At 39.9% G+C, this 21,195-nt stretch overlaps 2 protein-coding genes across 5 annotated transcripts in view; one reads left to right on the plus strand and one right to left on the minus strand.

Annotated features, from left to right (window-relative positions):
- Positions 1-460: 460 nt before the first annotated feature.
- Positions 461-3,012, minus strand: LOC126481596 (uncharacterized). 3 transcript variants are annotated; one of them, XM_050105462.1, is made up of 3 exons: positions 2,623-3,012; positions 2,172-2,362; positions 461-1,997 (listed from the first exon to the last, which is right to left on the minus strand). In XM_050105462.1, exon 3 carries the CDS (start codon positions 1,988-1,990, stop codon positions 467-469), a length of 1,524 nt encoding a protein of 507 aa, XP_049961419.1. In that variant the 5' UTR covers positions 1,991-1,997; positions 2,172-2,362; positions 2,623-3,012; the 3' UTR covers positions 461-466. The 3 variants fall into 3 exon arrangements, with proteins under 3 accessions (XP_049961419.1, XP_049961417.1, XP_049961418.1); XM_050105460.1 differs by having other exon boundaries at positions 2,447-3,012; XM_050105461.1 differs by having other exon boundaries at positions 2,172-3,012.
- A 438-nt stretch (positions 3,013-3,450) lies between these two features.
- LOC126481350 (uncharacterized) overlaps positions 3,451-21,195 on the plus strand; it is a 52,788-nt gene continuing 35,043 nt past the window's right edge. Inside the window, exons 1-3 of one of the 2 annotated variants that reach the window (XM_050105045.1) lie at positions 3,506-3,657; positions 3,841-4,051; positions 8,743-8,873. In XM_050105045.1, the coding sequence (XP_049961002.1) occupies positions 4,007-4,051; positions 8,743-8,873 (176 nt within the window). In that variant the 5' untranslated portion in view covers positions 3,506-3,657; positions 3,841-4,006. Of the gene's footprint in view, positions 3,658-3,840; positions 4,052-8,742; positions 8,874-21,195 lie in introns of both variants that reach the window. The other variant, XM_050105044.1, reaches the window with a different exon arrangement.

The raw sequence follows: 21,195 nt of genomic DNA on the forward strand, positions 1-21,195 counted from the left end.
AGCTCAGGGTTTTTAGGTAGTATACATGATTAATTTCTCCCAGAAACATAACTCCAGTCTCCCGGCTGGGGGGAATGTGCTTCCCCTTTAATTGCATGTCTGAGTTGAATATGCACTCAGACGAAATATCCAGACATACCGTAGATGATCAACACATGGTAAACCATCGAAGCCATTGTAATAAGAACGGTGCTTTAAATTGTCTAAACCATGAACTGTTCTAAATTTCCAACAAAAATGTGTTGAGCAAATGGTTTAGTTTTGACATTACAATGACATTTTCTCAAAACAAAATCATATGAGTGTGTGTGAGGTAGCAATAAGAAACTTCTTTGTATCAACAGTAGTAGAACTTTTATGTATCATGTAGGTGTAATGTAGAGATTTTTTTGTTGAAAAAACAATGTTTTTTTTTTCAATAACAATGTTAAAAACAGCATGAAAGTTAACACTACACCTGTACAAATCACTCTAGTTTAAATGGACAAACTTTTAGATCTAAATTTAATCTTTTGATGTCTTCATTCAGTTCTTTCAGTTCTGCTGATCCATCAGTGCCATATTTTGAAAACGCTAATTCTCTTATGCTTAAGCAGTTCTTAGCAAGATACACAACTGTACACATTTTTATATCACAGCCTAACAGTAAATAAAATTTTTTCAGGTGATGAAGAGGATTATATTTTAGGACATGGAAAAGAATAGGCTCTATTGGATCAAAATGGTTTCTCTTAAAGATGGACAGTTTTTCTATGTGTTTGGCATTAATCAGAAGTAGAGGAATGATGTCTTTAGGTATCCAGTCAGTACCTTCAATTTTAAGACATTCTAAATTACTGAAAAGCACTTGACTGCATGTTGTAAAACTGCTTGGCATCTCACACACTCTGCCTAAATATTTCCATGTATCTTTCTCTCTGAGTGAAAGGCTTTTTAAATTTGGGCAAGTCTCTCCAATTATGCGTACATGCTTAGGGTGTAAAATATTTCCTGATCGCAACCTTAGGCTATGTAGAGCTTTTCCTTTTTCTATCAAGAATTGAACCATCTCATCACAAAATGGGAACTGGTCTAATTCAAGCACAACTAATTGAAGACTACTGTTTGTTAAAGTATTTAGAATCTCAGGAGCAATAATGTCACTTTGCACCCCCAAGCACAAATGATGCAAGTTAAGACACAACCTTGCAATAGCTTGAGTGTGTTTAACATCAGCAATGTAGTCACTGATACAGGTAAGAGGTAGATAGTCAATGTCATCCATTTCTTCACCAAGAACAATACCCATGTAATTGTAGGAAATGGATTGCAACTGAGGAAGAGACTTCACGAGGCCTCTTATACCAGCAGGTGTCATCATTTTGCCACCAACATGACTACGAATTATCTTGTTCATAGTGATGTATTTCAGAAGTTTACAGTTTTTCAAATGATGTAAACCATCATCTGACACAAAGAATTTTAGTTTCAATGCATTAAATGGATAAGAATTTATTTTTCCTTTGTCTGGTTCCAACCTTGACACAATATTGATTTGTTCCAATTTCAAGCAAGTTCTGCCCACAACTTCTAATATCTCATCTGTACAAGCTAAATGCATGTCCAGGACCACAATGTTTTGTAATTTGCTTAACTGTGTTACCCAGAATGAGTCACCCGATCCAATTTTTTTCTCATCAGACGTCTCACTTATGAAGAATTTCCTCATATTTTTGTGTATGTATATGGAGAGACTTATTCGTGGATCATAATTCTGTGTGCTGTGTGCTGAAAACCTTCTGCGGTCGCATATGTCATCCAGTAAAATGCCTGGAATGTTTAGCAGTAAGTAACTCTGCAGCTCCTGGGCAGCAATTCTGCAAAATTCGTCATCATAATTTCCATATCTGTCATGAATATTCTGACAAGAATTTGCTATTAACAATTCTGCTTCCTCCAAGCACAGTTTATACAACGTTTGAGGTAGTTTACGACGTGGCATTGTTGACATACAACTCCTGCAAAAAAATGATTTTGAGTCAAAGCTTCCTGTGTACAAAATACAAATTTATCTAGTTCTATGAATAATAATTATTACTGCATATTCTAATTTTGTAAACAACAGCACATAATAATTACGTTGTTACGACAAATGATTTATGAGCTTTTGAACACTGGAAAAAATGTCTCACCTGACTAATCGTCAATCTAATGGCTGGTACTCAATAAAAAAAACAACAAATGAGGAATGTGTGCATAACTATTTAGCACATCACATCTTGAACATTTTAAACCATTTACATAGATTTTAATGTGTTATCTGCCTTTCCAGGAGACAACTTACGTATCTCTACACCCTTCATAGTTGCACGAAGCCAGGTTCCTGCAACAAAATAGTATACTGGAGCAAAACACAGCAAAACGGGTAGGCATGAGAATCCGATGATGATTAGTTAAGCATATTTACTGTTACATGGCTTTGTTATATAGCTACGAAGGTTGCAGCGTTTGCCGCCAAACTGCAACGTTAACTTTTATTCCTTTGAAGACTGTCGCATTACAGTCATTGAGTTGTTTGATAGAATGTACGCTTAACACTAGATAATTTCATAATATGGAAGTCACAGAGTTGTTGCCACATACTTGCTCGCATTCGCTAGAATACTGAAGCCAGTATTTCGTGACGGAAGATACCACATTACTTCACAATATTGAAGAATAAAGGAAAGCCATATTTCATCCATCATTTCAACGCTCTATTTATTTTTAGTCACAAATCAAAACAGTCATCTGCAATATGGGAAATTGATTTATTAGGGGTCTCTAAAGGAGGGGCACATCTTCAGTAATATGTTTTATTTGGGCGTATCCGAACACTGCAGACACAATTCGGACTTTTCATGTAATACTTTGCCAGTCCGCGAACAGTAATTCAAAGCGGCTTAGAATAAAAGCCACACATATCAACATCCCCCCTCCAACAACTTTCAGCAGAATCACGATACACAATTTGTTTTTGTTTTGATGTGAGACATAAATATATCTGAACAAAGATACTGTAAATTACCTGTATATGCATAACATCTGTGAACCACACACTCATCCACATGTAGTACTACCAACACTATCTTCATACTTCAACAAAACACCGAGACTACATCTCTTTGTTTATAAACCGTTAAATAGTACTGTTTTATCCATACCAGTATGAGAATACTGCGGCTGTTTCCATAAATATCACAGACTGATTTCAGAGTGAAATAAATCACTTATTCAGAAAGTGCTGTTCCTCGCAGCTTGTTTTTCTTCGGTGAGCCATCAGTAGTGTAATGGACGAGTGATACTATTTTTAATTACTGATTATACTGCAAAATGACTTGTTGGAAATAATAGAACAAGGGAATAAATTTTCAACTGTTTTCCCGTGACGCACTGAAAATGGGGTATTGAATTTCGACCATAGAAGGTCGAAGATACTCGCAATATATATGTAATCTGTGATTATGGCGGGAGATTGTGAGGTTGAAATGGACAAATGGTAATATGAGGGATTGAAGAAGCTTAAAAAATATAGTTGGAAGGAAGAATGTTGTGGAAAAGCCAATGAAGCCCAAAGACATTGATACATTACTGTTGCTTGGGTCACTTGATGTCAATCATTCCATTTTTCTTTATCAGGTTCGGTTTACAAATTTCATATTGAGTCATTTAAGTCTCAAATTACATATAGAAGGAAATTTCCACTACATGCTCTTCTCTTTTCACGTAAAATAAGATGCTGTGTGTGAGTTGACCTGTTTGTGTGCGAAGACGGACAGCGTTAATTTTGTAGTGCAATGTAGTAATTTATTTACTTTTCAGTGCTACACTGTTTTTCGGCTTACTGCAAGAAAAATTCCCACCATGTATATTGACATAAATAAATACGCAGGCTATTAACGAAGAGAGCATAGGTACTTGGTCGTGCCCGTGGTGAAGGAACGATCGCGACATTGGAAAACCAAAATTAGGACGACTGGACACGAGTATGATCTTACAGTATCGGAGGCCAGTGCCTTACCAAATGACCTTGGTAAATGTAGATCCAAATGAGCTCTTGTTCTCTGATCATCTGTCGTAACTATTTGTGGCTTATTCATTGGTATTCACCATAGAGCGTGTAACTGACTGCTAGATGAATACACATGACACAGCAAGGATACCCAGTTGTGTTTTAAAGATTTCCTGAACTTCACCACTAGTTTTGAATTACTTTTCTTATGGCCTTTCCTGGAATATGAAAATTATTTTGTGTTGTGCAGTTGGTCGCCATAAAGCATTGTCATATCTAAGAGTAGTAGAATGTATGCAGGAATGGTATGTCACGACAAGGCACTGCCTCACTATTGGACCCTAAAGGAGAACATGCTGATGAATTTTTCATTGCAAGCATCTTTGTGTTTATTCCATATCAGTTGCCAATCAATACTCAACCTGAAAAGTTTTTATTTGCGACACAGTTTATAATTTTTTCATTTGTTTAACATGTAGTAATGTACTGTAATTGAGACTCAGTGTATACAGGTATAGGCAGAACTTTTCTTTGAAGAAAATTAATCCATGAAATAATTTACATTGTGTGGATTTTGTCATCCAAAATATTGAAAATTTAACAGCTTGAAATTAATTTCTTACACAGTAATTGATAATGAATTTCCTTTTACCTGAATTATATTTGTTTTTTAGCCTTAGCTAATTATTATTTCTGTATATGTGGCTTGTATAGTACAGAACTTCCTAAAATTAAGTAACCTGTTTTAATTACTGTATAAAAACTTTTATTTTGTAAATAGTCTTCTAGTTTTGTTTTCAAACATCAAGGAAATATTAACCTGCTAGCAGCAGATAAACAGCAGTTACCTGATGTTAACTGGGGAAGCAGCAGCATTTTTTCAAAGTAGCAGCTTTCATTCAAATTTACATGATGAAATTTATCCTGCAAATATACGAATATCACTAGACAGTATACTTACATTTTATTTTTGATGAAATAATCCAATTAAGTTTCTGCAATTTCCTTGCCCTTTTTAAATGTATGCCTTGACTTGTTGCACATCCCTGTAGGTTCTGCTCTTTGATGAGGTCTACAGAACATGACGAATGGTTGATGAGTTGTGACATGGTCACAACGAAAATCCACCATTATCCAGAAAATGTATTTATTCCAATTACAGATGATAATATTTTACACCAGAGTTAGGGCTAATTTCATTCTGTGAGACTACCTTCAGATTAAATAAAAGCAATTTTCTGATCACGAGGAGTCAGCATATGTAAATATGGTAAAGTCAATGTTATTAACCTAACAACCTTTGCCATTTGTATATGTAGAGAAGTAGGTAACAGATAGGGCACTCTAACAGACAAGTTGACACTTAACAGCATCTTACCACTTCAAAGATATATTGACTCAACATATTTGTTAGTATAGCGTGCACTGGACATATGTATATTGGTGTATAAAAATGACCAAGTTTGTTTAGCATATTATTTACACATGTTGGCTCAATGTGGAATAAATATAAATAAAAAAAAAAAAGAATCATTAAATGAATGAATGAATGAATGAATGTGACAGAACTGTTTCCCCTAATTAAGCTGAAGTTTGTGTTATTTTTTCTTCATGTGCAATGTTAATTTATTACATGCTGACCTGTAGTAAACACGAACCAGTGTTCCATTTGTCTTTTCAAATGAAAGTTCTGGTTTTTCATCAGTGGGTGTAATGTTGCTGTTAACAGCAAAGAGAATTTTTCTTCCTTGACATATGTTACCTAGGAAATTACTTATATATACTACGAACTGCATTAATTGATTCACTACAAGGTCTGATAATTGATTCACTATAAGTTCAACAATGTAGGAAGAGAGAGATTGATATGCTAGTTACTGTAAAGGACACATCAGGTTGCCGACAGGCACAGTTAAGACTCTTGCATAAAAAAAAGGGATAATAGTGTGTGGGTGGGGGAGAGACAAACACCCTCTGGTGGAATGTGCAGGGACTAGAATGCAAATAGGTGCAGTATCAGGAGAGTGTGGGGCAGGGTGGTGGTGGTGGTGGGGGGGGGGGGGAGAAAGGAGAGGAGCAGGGAAAGAAAGGTGTGTGTGTGTGTGTGTGTGTGTGTGTGTGTGTGTGTGTGTGTGTGTGTGTGTGTGCGTGTGTGTGTGTGGGGGGGGGGGGGGGCAGAGGTGGGAGACAAAAAAGGGGAGGAGATGATAGGACAGAGGGGGTTGAATCTGTTGGGTGGAGGATGTAGGTACAGTGTGTTTCCAGAGGTTGAGGCCAGTATAATTACAGGAGCAGAGAGTGTGCAGTTCAAAAAAGCTGGTGGTGGAGGGAAGGTTCCATCTGTCTCAGGTAGTGAAGCAGCCATTGAAATCAAGTATGTTATGTTGAGCTGGATGTTGTGCCACAGGGTGGTCTACTTTGCTCGTGGCCACATCCTGCTGGACAGCTGGTTGGTAGTCATACTAACATAAAAGGCTGTGCAATGATTGCAGCAGAGCTGGCAAATGACGTGGCTGCTTTCACAGGTGGCTCACCCCCTGATGGGGTTGAGATTGGGAGTGGCATGGGGATAGACTATGCTGTTGGTCGACAGAACACTACTTTAGGAGGGGTGGGAAGTATCATGGGTAGGATGCCCCTCATTTCAGGGCATGGTGATAGGCAATCAGAGCATTGTCAAAGGATGTGATTCAGTTGTTCCATTCTGGGGTGGTACTGGGTGAAAAGAGTTGGAAGTGTGAAGGGAAATGGCACAGGAGATCTGTTCGCGAATTAGGTCTGGGGATAGTGCCTGTCTGTGAAGGCCATGGTGAGACCTTTAGTGTACTAAGCAACAGAGTTCTTGTCAATGCAGATGGCCATCCCCAGGTGGCCAGGCTATAAGAGAGGGTTTTTTGGTGTGAAAGGGATGACAACTGTCGAAGTGTATGTACTATTGGTGGTTGGAGGGTTTAGTGTGAACAGAGTTGTGGATGAAGCCACCAGAGAGGAGGAGGTCAACATCTAGGAAGGTGGGATGTTGGTGTATAGGGAGGTGGCGTCAACAGTGACAAGTAGGTATCCAGGAGGTAAAGGGGAGGGGATGGTGCAGTGTTGGTGAGGGAAGTGATTGCTATTTTTGACATGAGATTCTGGGTGACGGGCGATTGATTGGAGGTGGTGTTCAGTGAGAGCCGAAATTCTTTCAGTGGAGTTACAATAATCAGCCGCAGCGGGGCATCCGCGGTTGTTGTGTTTGTGGATTTTGGAGAGCATGGAGAATGTGGGTGTGCAGGGTGTCATAGAGCTGAGGAGTGAGAAGGATTCAGGGGAGAGGTTCTGGGAAGGGCAAAAGGCCTTAAGCAGGGATTGAAGGTTAGTGGATTTCTGGGATGAGATCACTCTGGTAGAGCTTGTAGATGGAGGAGTCAGATATTTGGGGGAGGCCTTCTGGCAGGTAGCCACTGTGATTCATAACAACAGCACTTGTCTACAACTTAATGTATCTTCTTTATAGTAAGTAGCTATCTATCTTTTCCTACATTGTTGATATTCCTACCTGGAGTTTCCATTGTTTCACAAAAATTTCAGTACTATCTGAAATTTGATCTGTATCTATCTTTTCATCATATTTTCCAGATACGACTGGAACAACTCATTAGTTGTTCCTTTATCTATCGCTTCTGTCAGTGGAAGACGTAGAATGTAATAACAGTGATATGGAAAGAATAGATTGCTGCTCGCTACATAGTGTGGCAGACAAGACACAATGAAAATTACAATTAGATATTATTCTTCTATCATACGTCAGACATATGCAACAAAACTGTCACACGTTTACTCAAGCACAGCTCTCTCTCTCTCTCTCTCTCTCTCTCTCTCTCTCTCTCTCTCTCTCTCTCTCTCTCTCTCACAACACACACACACACACACACACACACACACACACACACAAGGCCACTGTCATCTCCATGTGCTAAGACTTGATTGCAACTACATGTGCAGTGTGGAGTGATCTTTGTTAGGGTGGGTGAAGAAGAGGCATGGTGTGGGGAGGGGAGTAACAGCAGGCAGAGGAGGGGGCCGGGGGTGGGGGAGATGTTAGTGCTGCCTGTGGGAGCATGCACACATGCACAGAGACTATGCAGGTGCACTTGCGGGATATAAGGTGTGTGATTATGGGAATGAAGTCTGTGTTGCAGGGAGAATTCCCATCTGCTCCATTCAGAAGACCCAGTGTATTTGATATAAGGAAATATAATATACAAAGGGACATTACACGTTTAGGCAGCTACCCAAATGTGGATATTTCCCATAATTGCTTACTCAACAGTATTTGTATGACTTGACTTCCTTGCATATGTTTCAGTCTTGCTAGTAAAAATTGTGTGGTTGAATAGTTTTAAATTAGTGACTTCTGCTTTAAAGATACATGCCACCATGGAAGTATAGCAACCTGAAAACTGTTAACACGGGAAGAAAATTTTCTGACAATGCATAGCCTTATTGTTTCACCAACTATATGTCAGTGTTTTGTATTGCTTATAAAGTCGGAACATGATTGAGAAGCAGTACTTTCCTTTTCAAATCCTTGACAGAAACTTTTCATAAACAGACTTTCAGTTTGTTGTTTTAACTACTTTTAGTTTTTTGTGGAGCTGAAATTGGATTACAAAAGTAGCTTGCATCTTTTTAAAATATGAGAGTATTAACTATATATATTTTTGTTTCAGTTTGCAGTTCATTGGGCACAGCAAGGGAAGAAAGTTCTTCATATCTCGGTGAGACGGTACTCTCGAATTCCACCACAGATTCATGGCCTGTGCAGTCCAGGAACTGAAGTTTTTAGCTTAATTAGATTTGTGTAAGTTAAAGAGCAAATATTGTTTCTGTAGTTGTTGTCTTCATTCTGAAGCCTGGTTTGATGCAGCTCTCCATTCTACTCTATCGTGTGCAAGCCTCTCCATCTCCGAGTAACTACTGCAACCTGCATCCTTCTGACTCTGCTTCCTGTATTCATCTGTTGGTCTCCCTATACGATTTTTACTCTCCACGCTTCCCTCCAGTACTAAATTGGTAATCTTGTGATGTCTCAGAAAATGTCCTACCAAGTGATCCCTTCTTCTAGTCAGGTTGCGCCCTAAATTTCTTTTCCCTCAGTTCTATTCAGTACCTCCTCATTAGTTACATGATCTACCCATCTAATCTTCAGTATTATTCTGTAGCACCAAATTTCAAAAGCTTCTATTCTCTTCTTGTCCAAACTATTTATCGTTCACATTTCACTTCCATATTTGGCTACACTCCATACAAATTCTTTTAAAAAGGACTTCCTGACACTTAAAACTATACCCGATTTTAACAAATTTCTCTCCTTCTTAAACAGCTTTCTTGCCATTTCCAGTCCACATTTTACATCCTCTCTACTTCAGCCATCATCAGTTATTTCACTGCCCAAACAGCAAAACTCATCTACTACTTTAAGTGTCTCATTTCCTAATCTAATTTCATCAGCATTATCTGATTTGATTTGACTGCATTCCATTATCCTTGTTTTGCTTTTGTTGATGTTCATCTTATATCATCCTTTTGCAACACTGTCAATGCTGCTCAACTGGTCTTCAAGGCCTTTGCTTCCTCTGAGAGAATTACAATGTCATTGGCAAACCTCATAGTTTTTATTTCTTCTTCCTAGATTTTAGTTCCTACTTCAATTTTTTGTTTCCTTTCCTGCTTGCTCAAGACACAGATTGAATAACATCAGGGACAGGCTACAACCCTGTCTCGTTCTCTTCTCGAACACTGCTCCCCTTTCATGCCCCTTGACTCTTATAACTGCCATCTGGTTTCTGTACAAATTGTAAATTGCCTTTTGCTCCCTGTATTTTACCCCTGCCACCTTTAGAATTTGAAAGAGAATATTCCAGTCAGCATAGCCAAAAGCTTTCTCTAAGTCTACAAATGCTGTAAACATAGTACCAGTTTTTCTGTCCTTCTGTAAAGAATTCTTGTTAGTGTTTTGAAACCAATAGTTCGGCCATTTTTCACATATGCCTGCACCTGCTTTCTTTGGAATTGGACGTATCACCTGCCTTATATATCTTGAAGAGTTTTGTCAAGGCTGCCTCTCCAAAGGCTCTCAATAGTCCAAATGGAATTTTGTCTACTCCCAGGGCCACGTTTCGACTTAGCTTTTACAGTGCCCTGTCATAGTCTTCGCACAGTATTGTATCTCACATCTGATCATCTACATCCTTTTCCAGTTCCATAATATTGCCCTTTAGTACATCTCCCTTTTGTATACCCTCTGTATACTCCTTCCACATTCCTGTTTTTACCTTCTTTGCTTAGGGCTGGTTTTCCCATTGAACTCTAGAAATACTTACAGGTAGCTCTCATTTCTCCAAAGGCCTCTTCAATTTTCCTGTAGGTGGCGTCTGTCTTTCCCCTAGTGATGTATGCTTCAAAATCTTCACATTTGTACTCTCGCTTTTTGTATGTAGCCCTTTTACACATCCTGTCAATCTCATTTTGTAGGTGTTTGTATTCCCTTGCTCCTGCTTTATTTACTGCATTTTTTATTACCTCCCTTCATCAGTTAAATTCTGTATCTTTCATGTTGCCCAATGATTTCTACTAATCCTCACATTTTTTTATGTACTTGATCCTCTGTGCTGCCTTCAGTATGTCATCTCTCAAAGCTACCCATTCTTATTCCACTGTATTCCTATACCCTGTTCTCATCAGTCATTCCCTAATGTTCTGTCTGAAGCTCTCTACAACCTCTACAATGTCAGAAACGACAGATTGCTACGTATTGTAAAGAAGACAGGTCAAGTTGCAGACAGGCACAATGAAAAGACACTTACTTAAAGTTTTCGACCACAGCCTTCATCAGTAATGGGAGAGGCACACCATTCACACACACACACACAACCAGGCACACCTCACGCACACATGACTGCCAACTCTTGCATCTCGGGCCAGAATGCAACTATCACATGTGATGAAGGCAGCAATATGGTGGGGGTGACAAAAGTGAAGGGATAGTAGTGTGTTGGTGGGGAGAGAGACGAACACTGTCTGATGGAGTGTGCAGTGACTATACTGCCAAAATGTGCAATGTTAGGAGTTTGTGGGGGCAGGGAGATGGAGAAAAAAGGAGAGTAGCAGGAAGAAGAAGGTGTGTGTGTGTGTGTGTGTGTGTGTGTGTGTGTGTGTGTGTGTGGCAGAGGGTGGGAAACAATGAGGGTGGGAGACAAGAATGGGGAGATGATAGGACAGACGGGGTGAATACTGTTGGGTGGAGGATGTAGGTACAGTGTTTTACCATAGGTTGAGGCCGGGATAATTACAGCAGCGTAGAATGCTTTTTAAGAATAACTCACATCTGTGCAGTTCAGAAAAGCTGGCGGCAGAGGGTAGGATCCAGATGGCTCGGGTAGTGAAGCAGCCATTGAAATCAAATGTGTTATGTTGAGCTGCATGTTGTGCCACATGGTGGTCTACTTTGCTCTTGGCCACAGTTTGGTGGTAGGTGTTCATGCTGGTGGACAGCTGGTTGGTAGTCATACTAATATAAATAGCTGTGCAATGACTGCAGCAGAGCTGGTAAATGACATGGTTGCTTTCACAGGTGGCTCGGCCCCTGATGGGGTAGGATAAACATATGACACGACTGGTGTAGCAAGTGTTGGGTTGGTGAATTGTGCAGGTCTTGCATCTGGGCCTTTTACAGGGATATGACCCATGTGGCAAGGGCTTGGGATTGGGAGTTGAGTGACAGAACACTACTTTATGAGGGGGTGGGAAGTACTCGGGTAGGATGTGTGTCATTTCAGGACCTAATGATAGGCAGTCAGAGCACTGGTGAAGGATGTTGTTCAGCCCTTCCATTCTGGGGTGGTACTTGGTGTAAATCGGAGACTTCTTTGTGGCTGGTTCTTGAGAGTGGTGGGAGAGTTGGAAGGGTGAAGGGAAATGGCACAGGAGATCTGGGGATAGTGCCTGTCTGTGAAGGCCATGGTGAGACCCTTAGTGTACAGAGCACTACAGATAGCCACCCCCAGGTGGCCGGGCTATAAGAGAGGGTTTTTTTGGTGTGAAAGGGATGACAACTGTCAAAGTGTAGATACTGTTGATGGTTGGAGGGTTTAGTGTGAACAGAGGTGCAGATGAAGCCATAAGAGAGGAGGTGATCAACATCTAGGAAGGTGGCTTGCTGGATTGAGGAGGACCATATGAAGCAGATGGGAGAGGAGCTGTTGAGGTTGTGAAGAAATGAAGCCAGGGTGTTGTGGCCCTGAGTCAGATCATGAAGATATTATCAATGAACATTAACAGGATTTGGGAGGCTAGAAAGGTCTCCTCTAGATGTCCAAATATTGGGTTGGCATGGGAGGGTGCTGTGCTGTGGATTTGTTTGTGTATTTTCCCTTCAAAGGAAAAGTGTTTGTGGGTTAGTATAAAGTTAGTAAGGTGTATGAAGAAAGAGGTAGTGGCTTTGGTGTCTGAAGGATGTTGGGAAAGTTGGTTTCAATAGTGGTTAAGACCATGGGTGTGAGGGATGTTGGTGTGTAGGAAGGTGGCGTCAACAGTGACAGGTCGGTATCCAGGAGGTAAAGGGGAGAGGCTGGTGGAGTGTTGGTGAAGGAAGTGATTGCTATTTTTGACATGATAGTCTGGGTGATGGGCAATTGTTTGGAGGTGTTGTTCAGTGAGAGCCAAAATTCTTTCAGTGGAGTTACAATAATCAGCCACAGCGGGGCATCCGCAGTTGTGTTTGTGGATTTTGGGGAGCATGGAGAATGTGGATGTGCAGGGTGTCATAGGGCTGAGGAGTGAAAAGGATTCAGGGGAGAGGTTCTGGGAAGGGCGAAAGGCCTTAAGCAGGGATTGAAGTTTAGTGGATTTCTGGGATGAGATCACTCTGGCAGAGCTCGTAGATGGAGTAGTCAGATAATTGGGGGAGGCCTTCTGCCAGGTAGCCACTGCGATTCATAACAGCAGTGCTTGTCTACAACTTAATGTGTCTTCTTTATAGTAAGTAGCTATCTATCTTTTCCTACATTGTTGATATTTCTACCTGGAGTTTCCATTGTTTCACTAAAAGTTCGGCACTATCTGAAGTTTGATCTGTATCTATCTTTCCACCCTATTTTCCAGGTATGACTGGAACAGCTCATTAGCTGTTCCTTTATCTAACACTTCTGTCAGTGGAAGATGTAGAATGTAATAACAATGATATGAAAGAATAGATTGCTGCTCACCACATAGAGTGACAGACAAGACACAATGAAAACTACAATTAGATATTATTCATCTGTCTTACATCAGACATATGCAACAAAACTCGCAGGGTCATTCCATATCAAATCACCCAATAAAAAATAAATTTTACACCCACCTCCTTAGATTTTCATGAAATTTGGCTCAAATGGTTCTAATACCATCCTGACAACACCTGCATTTTTTTTGCTGTATCCCTTACAGTTTTTTTTTTATAAATTTGTTAAAGTTTTTATGTTTTGCGTTTTCTGAACCTTCGGAAATGGTCAGTTTAATTTGTATTCAAAACTTTAAATTTGCTTATCTTAAAAACTCTTTTAGATAACATCATGAATTTTTGCAGCAAGTTTATTTATTATACATATTTGAAGATAAAAATGATGCTATTAAAATATATTAATATTTTCTATGAAAAAAATATATGTATATTTTTTTTTTTTTTTTAACGGATGTTTTGTTTTATAAGAATTGCAATATCTAGAGTCTCAGACCTGATAGAATGCTCAAATTTGTTTTAATTTACTCTTAAACATATAGGCTACTTGATAAAACAAAATAATGATGGCTTTTTAACATGTTTATTAATTATAGTAGATTACATTAGAATTATGTACAAAGATAGTTTACTTACGACACTTATGTATAACCCAACTGATTGCTTGAAACATTGAATTTTTTGAGTAATTTTGTCTTTTTAATAAACATTAATGCTGATTCAAACTGTTTTTCCACTTCATCCAAGAGCTTTCAGTTCTTTTGATGCAGTCTTTTTTGAAGTAACACATCACATTCTCCCAGTGCCGCTTGATTGAGGTGCGTCTACTACACAGACTATGTGCTCCAAAGACACTATGCAGGAATCTTCTCTTTCAGGCCAATAAAATGATGCAGCTGGTCCTGAAGGATGTAGAAATAGAATTTCTGCATCTTCTTCATCATTGAATATTGTTTTTACCAGTCCAAAGTACCAGTTACCATCATAATTTGCAGCCACAGAGTTATTTATGGATGGTTCAACACGAACCCAATCAGAAGAAGAATGGGAAGAAAAGACTAAGGAGGGTTTTACACTATCTGTAGTCCTTCTAATTTCAAGGTTGTTTGTTGGAAGTGGTTTGAAGTTATGAAAACTTCTTGTTCCAGGAATGGTTCGGGTTGCTGAAAAACGTTTTTCTAGTTTTAACCGTAGCAAATCAGCTTCTTTTTTGTCAATAAAGTGAAAATGAATGTTTTCAATATTTTTTTCACAAAACTTATACACATCGATTGCTGTCATTATTTGTTCTTTGTCTGAAAGCTGTAGACTGGCTTTCCTTAAAATTCTTTTAATAGTTCCTCCTAGGCCATCACAAATTGACTTCCCATGACTTGTTGCAAAAAAAGAGTGTTGGGCCTTCAAATTAAAGTCTCTCAAGTGTTCAGTCAAATTTTTAAAACTGTTTCTATTTTTGTACTGCCCAGCACAACCATCTGTAAAGTAGTGAACTGAGTCAATGTCAGTATGATGTAATGAGAGCCACTTTGTAATTTCTTTTTGTACAAAGTTAACAAAACCAGTGTCATGTTCTTGGTCATCACTAATAAAACTGTGGTTGGAAACAAAAACATTGTTTTCCTCATTTCTTAGAAAAACTCCAACTGGGTGTAGAGTACAACCACCTCTATTCCAGTGGTAACTTTGGATCTCATTTTGTATAACAAAGGAATAATTTTCACTGAAATCCATCACAATAATTGCTGTTTTGGGTGGTGGGTCTTCTTTCAATCTTTTAAAGGCTGCTGATTGGGATTTTGCTATAAACGAGTGTGGGGTGAGCTTTTCCAATGACCTAACCAATAAAGAAATGTAGTCTTCAACACTGACAGACTGTTTGATCATTTCTGCCCTGTCTGTGTTAACCCACTGACTGATTACAATTTCTTCTTCTAAATCATAATATTCACTTAGTTTTTCAGTTAAACACTCTGTTAGTGCAGTATTTGCAGGACAGCTGTTGCAATGATGTAGCATGCAGTTTTGATTTTCTGTGTTGCACACAAGCATCTTAATTAGGTCTTTATAAGATTCTTCAATTTTCACAGCATCCAGTAATAGTTTAACATTCTGGTGGATACTGCATACACATACAGTGTGTGTGCCTGCAGCACCAGCAAGGATACACCATTTAGGTCTCAAGAAACAAAATTTTGAAAATCCTACTTCTACCTCGGGATTCTCCCATTTGAAAGAATAATAGAGTTCTCTCAAGTTACACAAAATGAGTCTTTTTTGCATGTACACATTTTTTTGAACACTTACTTTGTCTTTTGTTCCAGGTAGCACTCTGGAACTTTCATCCTTTTCGTAAAAATCTGTTACAAGTCTTACTGTATTTTCAGAAAGAGTTTTACCTTTTTTTGGACCAGGAGTTTCCAAAATACCCATTTCAGATTTTAGCTTTCTAGCTTGTCGCACCATGTACTCACTCACATTAAATTCTTTCATCACTTTATTTCGAGTCCAAGAATCTGGAGCCAAGGTCAGAATCTGGATTTTTCTAGACCTCCCAACAGATGAAATCTTCTCTTTCATAAGAGAAATCATTACATCAAAATCCTTTGCTTTCTCAACCACACTTTTATCTTCTTCGTCATCATCAGAACTTGGTGCATCATATTTTAATGCTTTTGAAACCGCCTTTTTTGCAGTCTTTTCAATACTGCTAACCTTCCTTTTAAAATAAGACCCTTTACTTTGTTCTGACAAGCCATGAAGCTTTATCGGTGTTAAACCTAAATAATCAAGAGCAATGTTTGTTTGTACGAGGGATTCATTTCTGGATTCCAATGATTCTAATTCAACCATGACTTCATCATCTGTTTCACTTTCATTGACTTCAACTCTTAATTTTTCCTCACAAAAGTTACGGCATGTTGAGCAAAGCTTTTGTCCAGGTTTTATGCTAATATTTTTTGTCAGTAATTGCTTAGAAAGATTCAAGCCTACACTTCTCAACGATTTTTTGATGGGCTTTTTGTGTTTTTTTAGTGGGTCTGCACATGTTGTTTGATACTTTTCAAAAACATTTAAAAAGTAGTAGCTGTGGTGTGAACATATATTCTTAAGTTCACACAGATTAATTCCAGATTGTAAGTGGATCAAATCTTTTTCTTCCTCACTCAATTCTGATACCAGTTGTAACTTTTTTGAAGGTGTGTAGGTTGTTTGGAAACAGTCAGATTTTTTAAATAACCCTACACTACAGGTTTGAATATCTGACATACTGATTTCACTTTTGGTCTGATTACTGTTCTGGTTACTTTTATAGGATATTGGAAGAGAATCTCTGTAAACTAAGTAACAGTACTTACTGAGAGTTCGAATAAACTTAATGAAATACCATCCAAGCACTATTTAATACTGTAATAATTTTTTACTTCAAAACACAGGAGTAACAAAACAAAATCCAAGTGTACATTGTTACTCCAAGAAGACAAAAACTTATTTTCGGTGTCTAAGTCACTTGGTATTTTTTATTTTTAAAATATAATTAATATTATTTTAAAAATTAGATAACTATTAAACAGGTTAAAAAGCCAACATAATTTTTCTTTTATCTAATAGCCTATACAATTAAGAATATTTTAAAACAAATTTGAGCTTTCTATCAGGTCTGAGACTCTAGATATTGCAGTTTTTGTAAAACTAAACATCCGTTAGCTAAAAAAATAAATAAAAAACTTGTAAATTTTTTTTCATTTGGAAGATTTTAATATATCTTTATGGTAATTTTTTTTAACATTTAGATATAATACACAAACTTATTCCAAAATTTCATACTGATATCTTGAGTATTCTTTAATATACAATTTTTTTTAGTTGTGAGGAAACGTTTGTTACAATTTCCGACTGCTGAAACAACGCCAAATCTAAAAACTTTAAAAATTTATAAAAAAAAACTATAAGAGATAGAGCAAAAAAATTTTACAAGTGCTTTCAGGATGATAAAAGAAGTAATTGTACCAACTTTCATCAAAATCTGACATGGTTGGTGTCAAGGCCTGCGTGACTTGACATGGAATGACCCCGCATACATTTACTGAGTGTCGAAGTACGGGTACTATTGGCGGTTGGTTGGAGTAGTATGAACAAAGGTGTGGATGGAGCCATCAGAGAGGATGTGGCCAACATCTAGGAAGGTGGCTTGCTGGATTGAGGAGGGCCACGTGAAGCAGATGGGGGAGGAGCTGTTCAGGTTATGAAGAAATGAAGACAGTGTCTTGTGGCTCCAAGTCCAGATCATGAACCTGTACCAGTTTAGGGGTTTAGTGTTTTGGGAAACTAGGAATGTCTCTTCTAGATGGCCCATAAAAAAGTTCGCATTGGAGGGTGCCATACTGTTGCCTGCAGCTGTGCCATGAATTTGTTTATATACCTTTGCTTCAAATGAGTAGTAGTTGTGGGTTAGGATAATGTTAGTAAGTTATATGAGGAATGAGATAGTGGGTTTGGAGTGTGAAGGACATGGGGAACCGTAGTGTTCAGTAGCTGTGAGGCCATGGGCATGAGGGATGCTGTTGTATAGGGATGTGGTGTCGACAGTGATCGGTAGGAATCCAGGAGGTAATGGGGTGGGGATGGTGAGGAATTGGTGAAGGAAGTGGTTGGTGGTTTTGACATGGAAGGCAAGATTACGGGTAACTGGTTGGAGGTGTTGGTCAATGAGGGCTGAAATTTTTTCAGTGGAACACAATAACCAGCCACTGTGGGGTGTCCAGTATTGTTGGGTTTGTAGATTTTGGGGAGCGTGTAGAAGGTGGGTGTGTGAGGTTTCATAGGGGTGAGGAGGGAAATGGATTCAGGTGAGAGATTCTGGGAAGGGCCTGAGGCCTTAAGCAGGTATTGGAGTTTGTGTTGGACATGTGGGATATGACCACTCTGGCAGAGTTTATAGGTGAAGTAGTCAGATAATGGCAGAATTCTTCTGCCAGGTAGTCACAGCAATTCATAACAACAGTGGTGGAACCCTTGTTTGCGGGTAGGATGACTAGGTTAAGATTTGTTTTGAGATTGTGTATGGCTATTTTTTCCTCTCATGAAAGGTTGGTGTTCTGAGGAAATGAGGTGGGGAAGGATGTTAAGGCTAAGTTGGAGATAAGAAATTCCTAGAAGGTGACCAGTGGGTGGTTAGGAGGGGGGAGGATCACAGTTGAGTGGTGGTATGAACTAAAAAGAGGCAGGGTCCAAGTTGAAATTAGGGTGGTTTTTGTTGGTGGGATTGGCAGCAAAGAACTGCTTCCATCACAAGGATTGGGAGAAGGAGAGTAGGTCTTTGACTAGTTCAGCATTATTAGATTTGGGTGTAGGACTAAAAGCGCGGACTTCGGACAGGACTGAAACTTCTGTGGAGCTGAGGGTTTTGGTGGAAATGTTTACAATAGTGTTATGGAAATGTTTTGGCTCTGGATTTTGTGGAGAGTTGGTAGGGAGTTTTGGGGGCTGTGGCAAGAAGAAAAGGTCAGCTACTCAGGGTTTAGCCACTATGAGAGGTGGACAAGGAGGAACACCTTGGGTACAAAAGGGGTTGGATAGTGGTGCCCCGAGGTGACAGTAGGATGTCAGCAGGTTGGGTAACTTATGGAGATGGTGTCTGGAATGCTCCTCCATGTGCTGGAGAGCAAAGGATTTAATTTCAGAGTTATTAATGGTGTATGGATTACAGAGCAGTTGTATCTTGCGAAGGGAGCCGAGGTGGTTCTGAGATGCCTTTGCTATGGAGGTTTGTTTTAGCAGTACCAGGTTTGTGAGGGCCAGGGATTTGTGATTTGGTGATATCAGAAAAGGTGTATGTCATTGTGAAAGGAGGGGTGGGATCCAGAGAAAGGAATCTTTAGGCCGTTTAGGTGGTTTCCATGGTTTAGGCAGCATGGCAAAATAGGTGTTGATGGTTGTAAGAGGAGCTGGATAAGCAAAAAGATGCGTAAAGATGCCCAAAAAATACTTAGAAGACACACAGAAACACACACAGAGACACAAAAATATGTAAAAATACACAAAAATAGGTGAAACCATGTGAAAATACAAATTTGGTTTCGCACTGATGCCTTGGAGTACCACTAACCAACCCCTGACATACTCACAATGTTCCTCCTTGTCCACATCTCTTAGCAGTCAAACCCCGCCCAGTTGCTGTTTTCGACTTGCCACATCCCCCAACACTCCCAACCAATTCTCCACCAAAACCAGAGCAAAACATTCCCATAACACTACTATTACCTTTCCACCAAAACCCCCAGCTCAACAGAAGTTTCAACGCTATTGAAGGGTCTCACCATTTGTCCTACAGCCAAATTTAACCATTCTCGACTCGTCAGAGACCTTTCTTTTTCACCCGATCCTTGCAGTGGAAGCTCTTCTTTGTCACCAATCGCTAATTCCAAGACTGAACCCTGCCTCTTCCAGTTCATACCACCATCCAACAGTGATCACCCCCCCCCCCCCCCCCCTCCCCGTCACCTAACCACGCACTGGTCACCTTCCAGGAATTCGTTGCCTCCAACTTAGGCTCACCGTCCTTCCACAGGTCCCATCCTCAGAACACAAACCTCTCAATAGAGGAAAGAACAGCCATACACAACCTGAACACAAATCGTCCTGTCTGCAGACAAAGGTTTCACCACTGTTGTGACTACCTGGCAGAAGGTGTCTGCCAATTATCCGACTCCTACACCTATAAACTCTGCGAGGATGATTCAATCCCACAAGTCCCTGCTTAAAGCCTTACGCCCTTCCCAAAACATCTCCCTTGAATCCATTTCCCTCCTCACTCCAATGACACCCCACACACCCACGTTCTACATGTTCTCCAGAATCCAATAACCCAACAACCATCGTTGCCCCATTGTGGCTACTTATTGTGCCTCCACTGAAAGAATTTTGGCCCTTATGGACCAACACCTCTAACCAATTACCTCTTCACAGGCTCTCCACCGTCCTCACCCCCTTACCTAATGGATCCCTTCTTGTCACTGTTGACACCACGTCCCTATATACCAGCTTCCCTCATACACATGGTCTTACTGCTACTGAACACCACATTTACCAATGTCCTTCAAACTCCAGATCCACTGCCTCATTTGTCACACATCTTACTGACTTTATGCTAACCCACAACTACTTCTCTTTTGAAGGGAAGGTATATAGTCAAATCTGTAACACAACTATAGGCACCCGCATGGCACCCTCCTGTGCTAACATTTTTATGGGCAATCCAGAGGAGACCTCCCTAGCCTCCCAAAACACAAAACTCCTAGTCTGGTACAGGTTCATTGATGATATCTACCTGATCTGGACCCAGGGCCAAGACATCCTATCTTCATTCCTTCACAACCTCAACATCTTGTCTCCCATCTGCTTCCCCCTGCGGGTCCGGGGTAAGAATAGGCCCGAGGTATTCCTGCCTGTCGTAAGAGGCGACTAAAAGGAGTTTCAACCGTTTCGGCCTTCTATGTGATGGTCCCCCTTGGGGTTTGACCTTCATTTTTCAAAATTCTACAGAAGTACAAGCCTTTTGGGGAAGGACACCTTACATGGTGTACCACTGGTCCTAAGTGCACTAAGACCTTGGCACTCAGCATTGCACCGGCGTTGTAACCATACCCACTATTCCTCAAATTGGGCCTAAACGCCTGATGGGTTGTTCAAGTTACGCCCATAGTGCATCTCCATCTGCACCAGCGATCATGATGGACTTTCCATGGCACCAGAAATCCAGCACGGTAGCCAGCCCGTTGTGGTGGGGTCGTCATGTACCCTCTAGGTTGTAGCCCCCTGACAACACAGGGATTGTACTGCCGATACCTGAGCTGCACCCTCCCCACGTTGGCCAAGGAGTAGATGCCCGTCTCCTTGGGGCATC

The sequence above is a fragment of the Schistocerca serialis genome, chromosome 5, assembly GCF_023864345.2.
Source record: "Schistocerca serialis cubense isolate TAMUIC-IGC-003099 chromosome 5, iqSchSeri2.2, whole genome shotgun sequence".
NCBI lineage: Eukaryota > Metazoa > Arthropoda > Insecta > Orthoptera > Acrididae > Schistocerca > Schistocerca serialis.

What these genes read in the sequence shown, in the direction of transcription:
- LOC126481596 (XM_050105462.1), bottom strand. Translation starts at nt 1,990, where the DNA reads ATGTCAACAATGCCACGTCGTAAACTACCTCAAACGTTGTATAAACTG.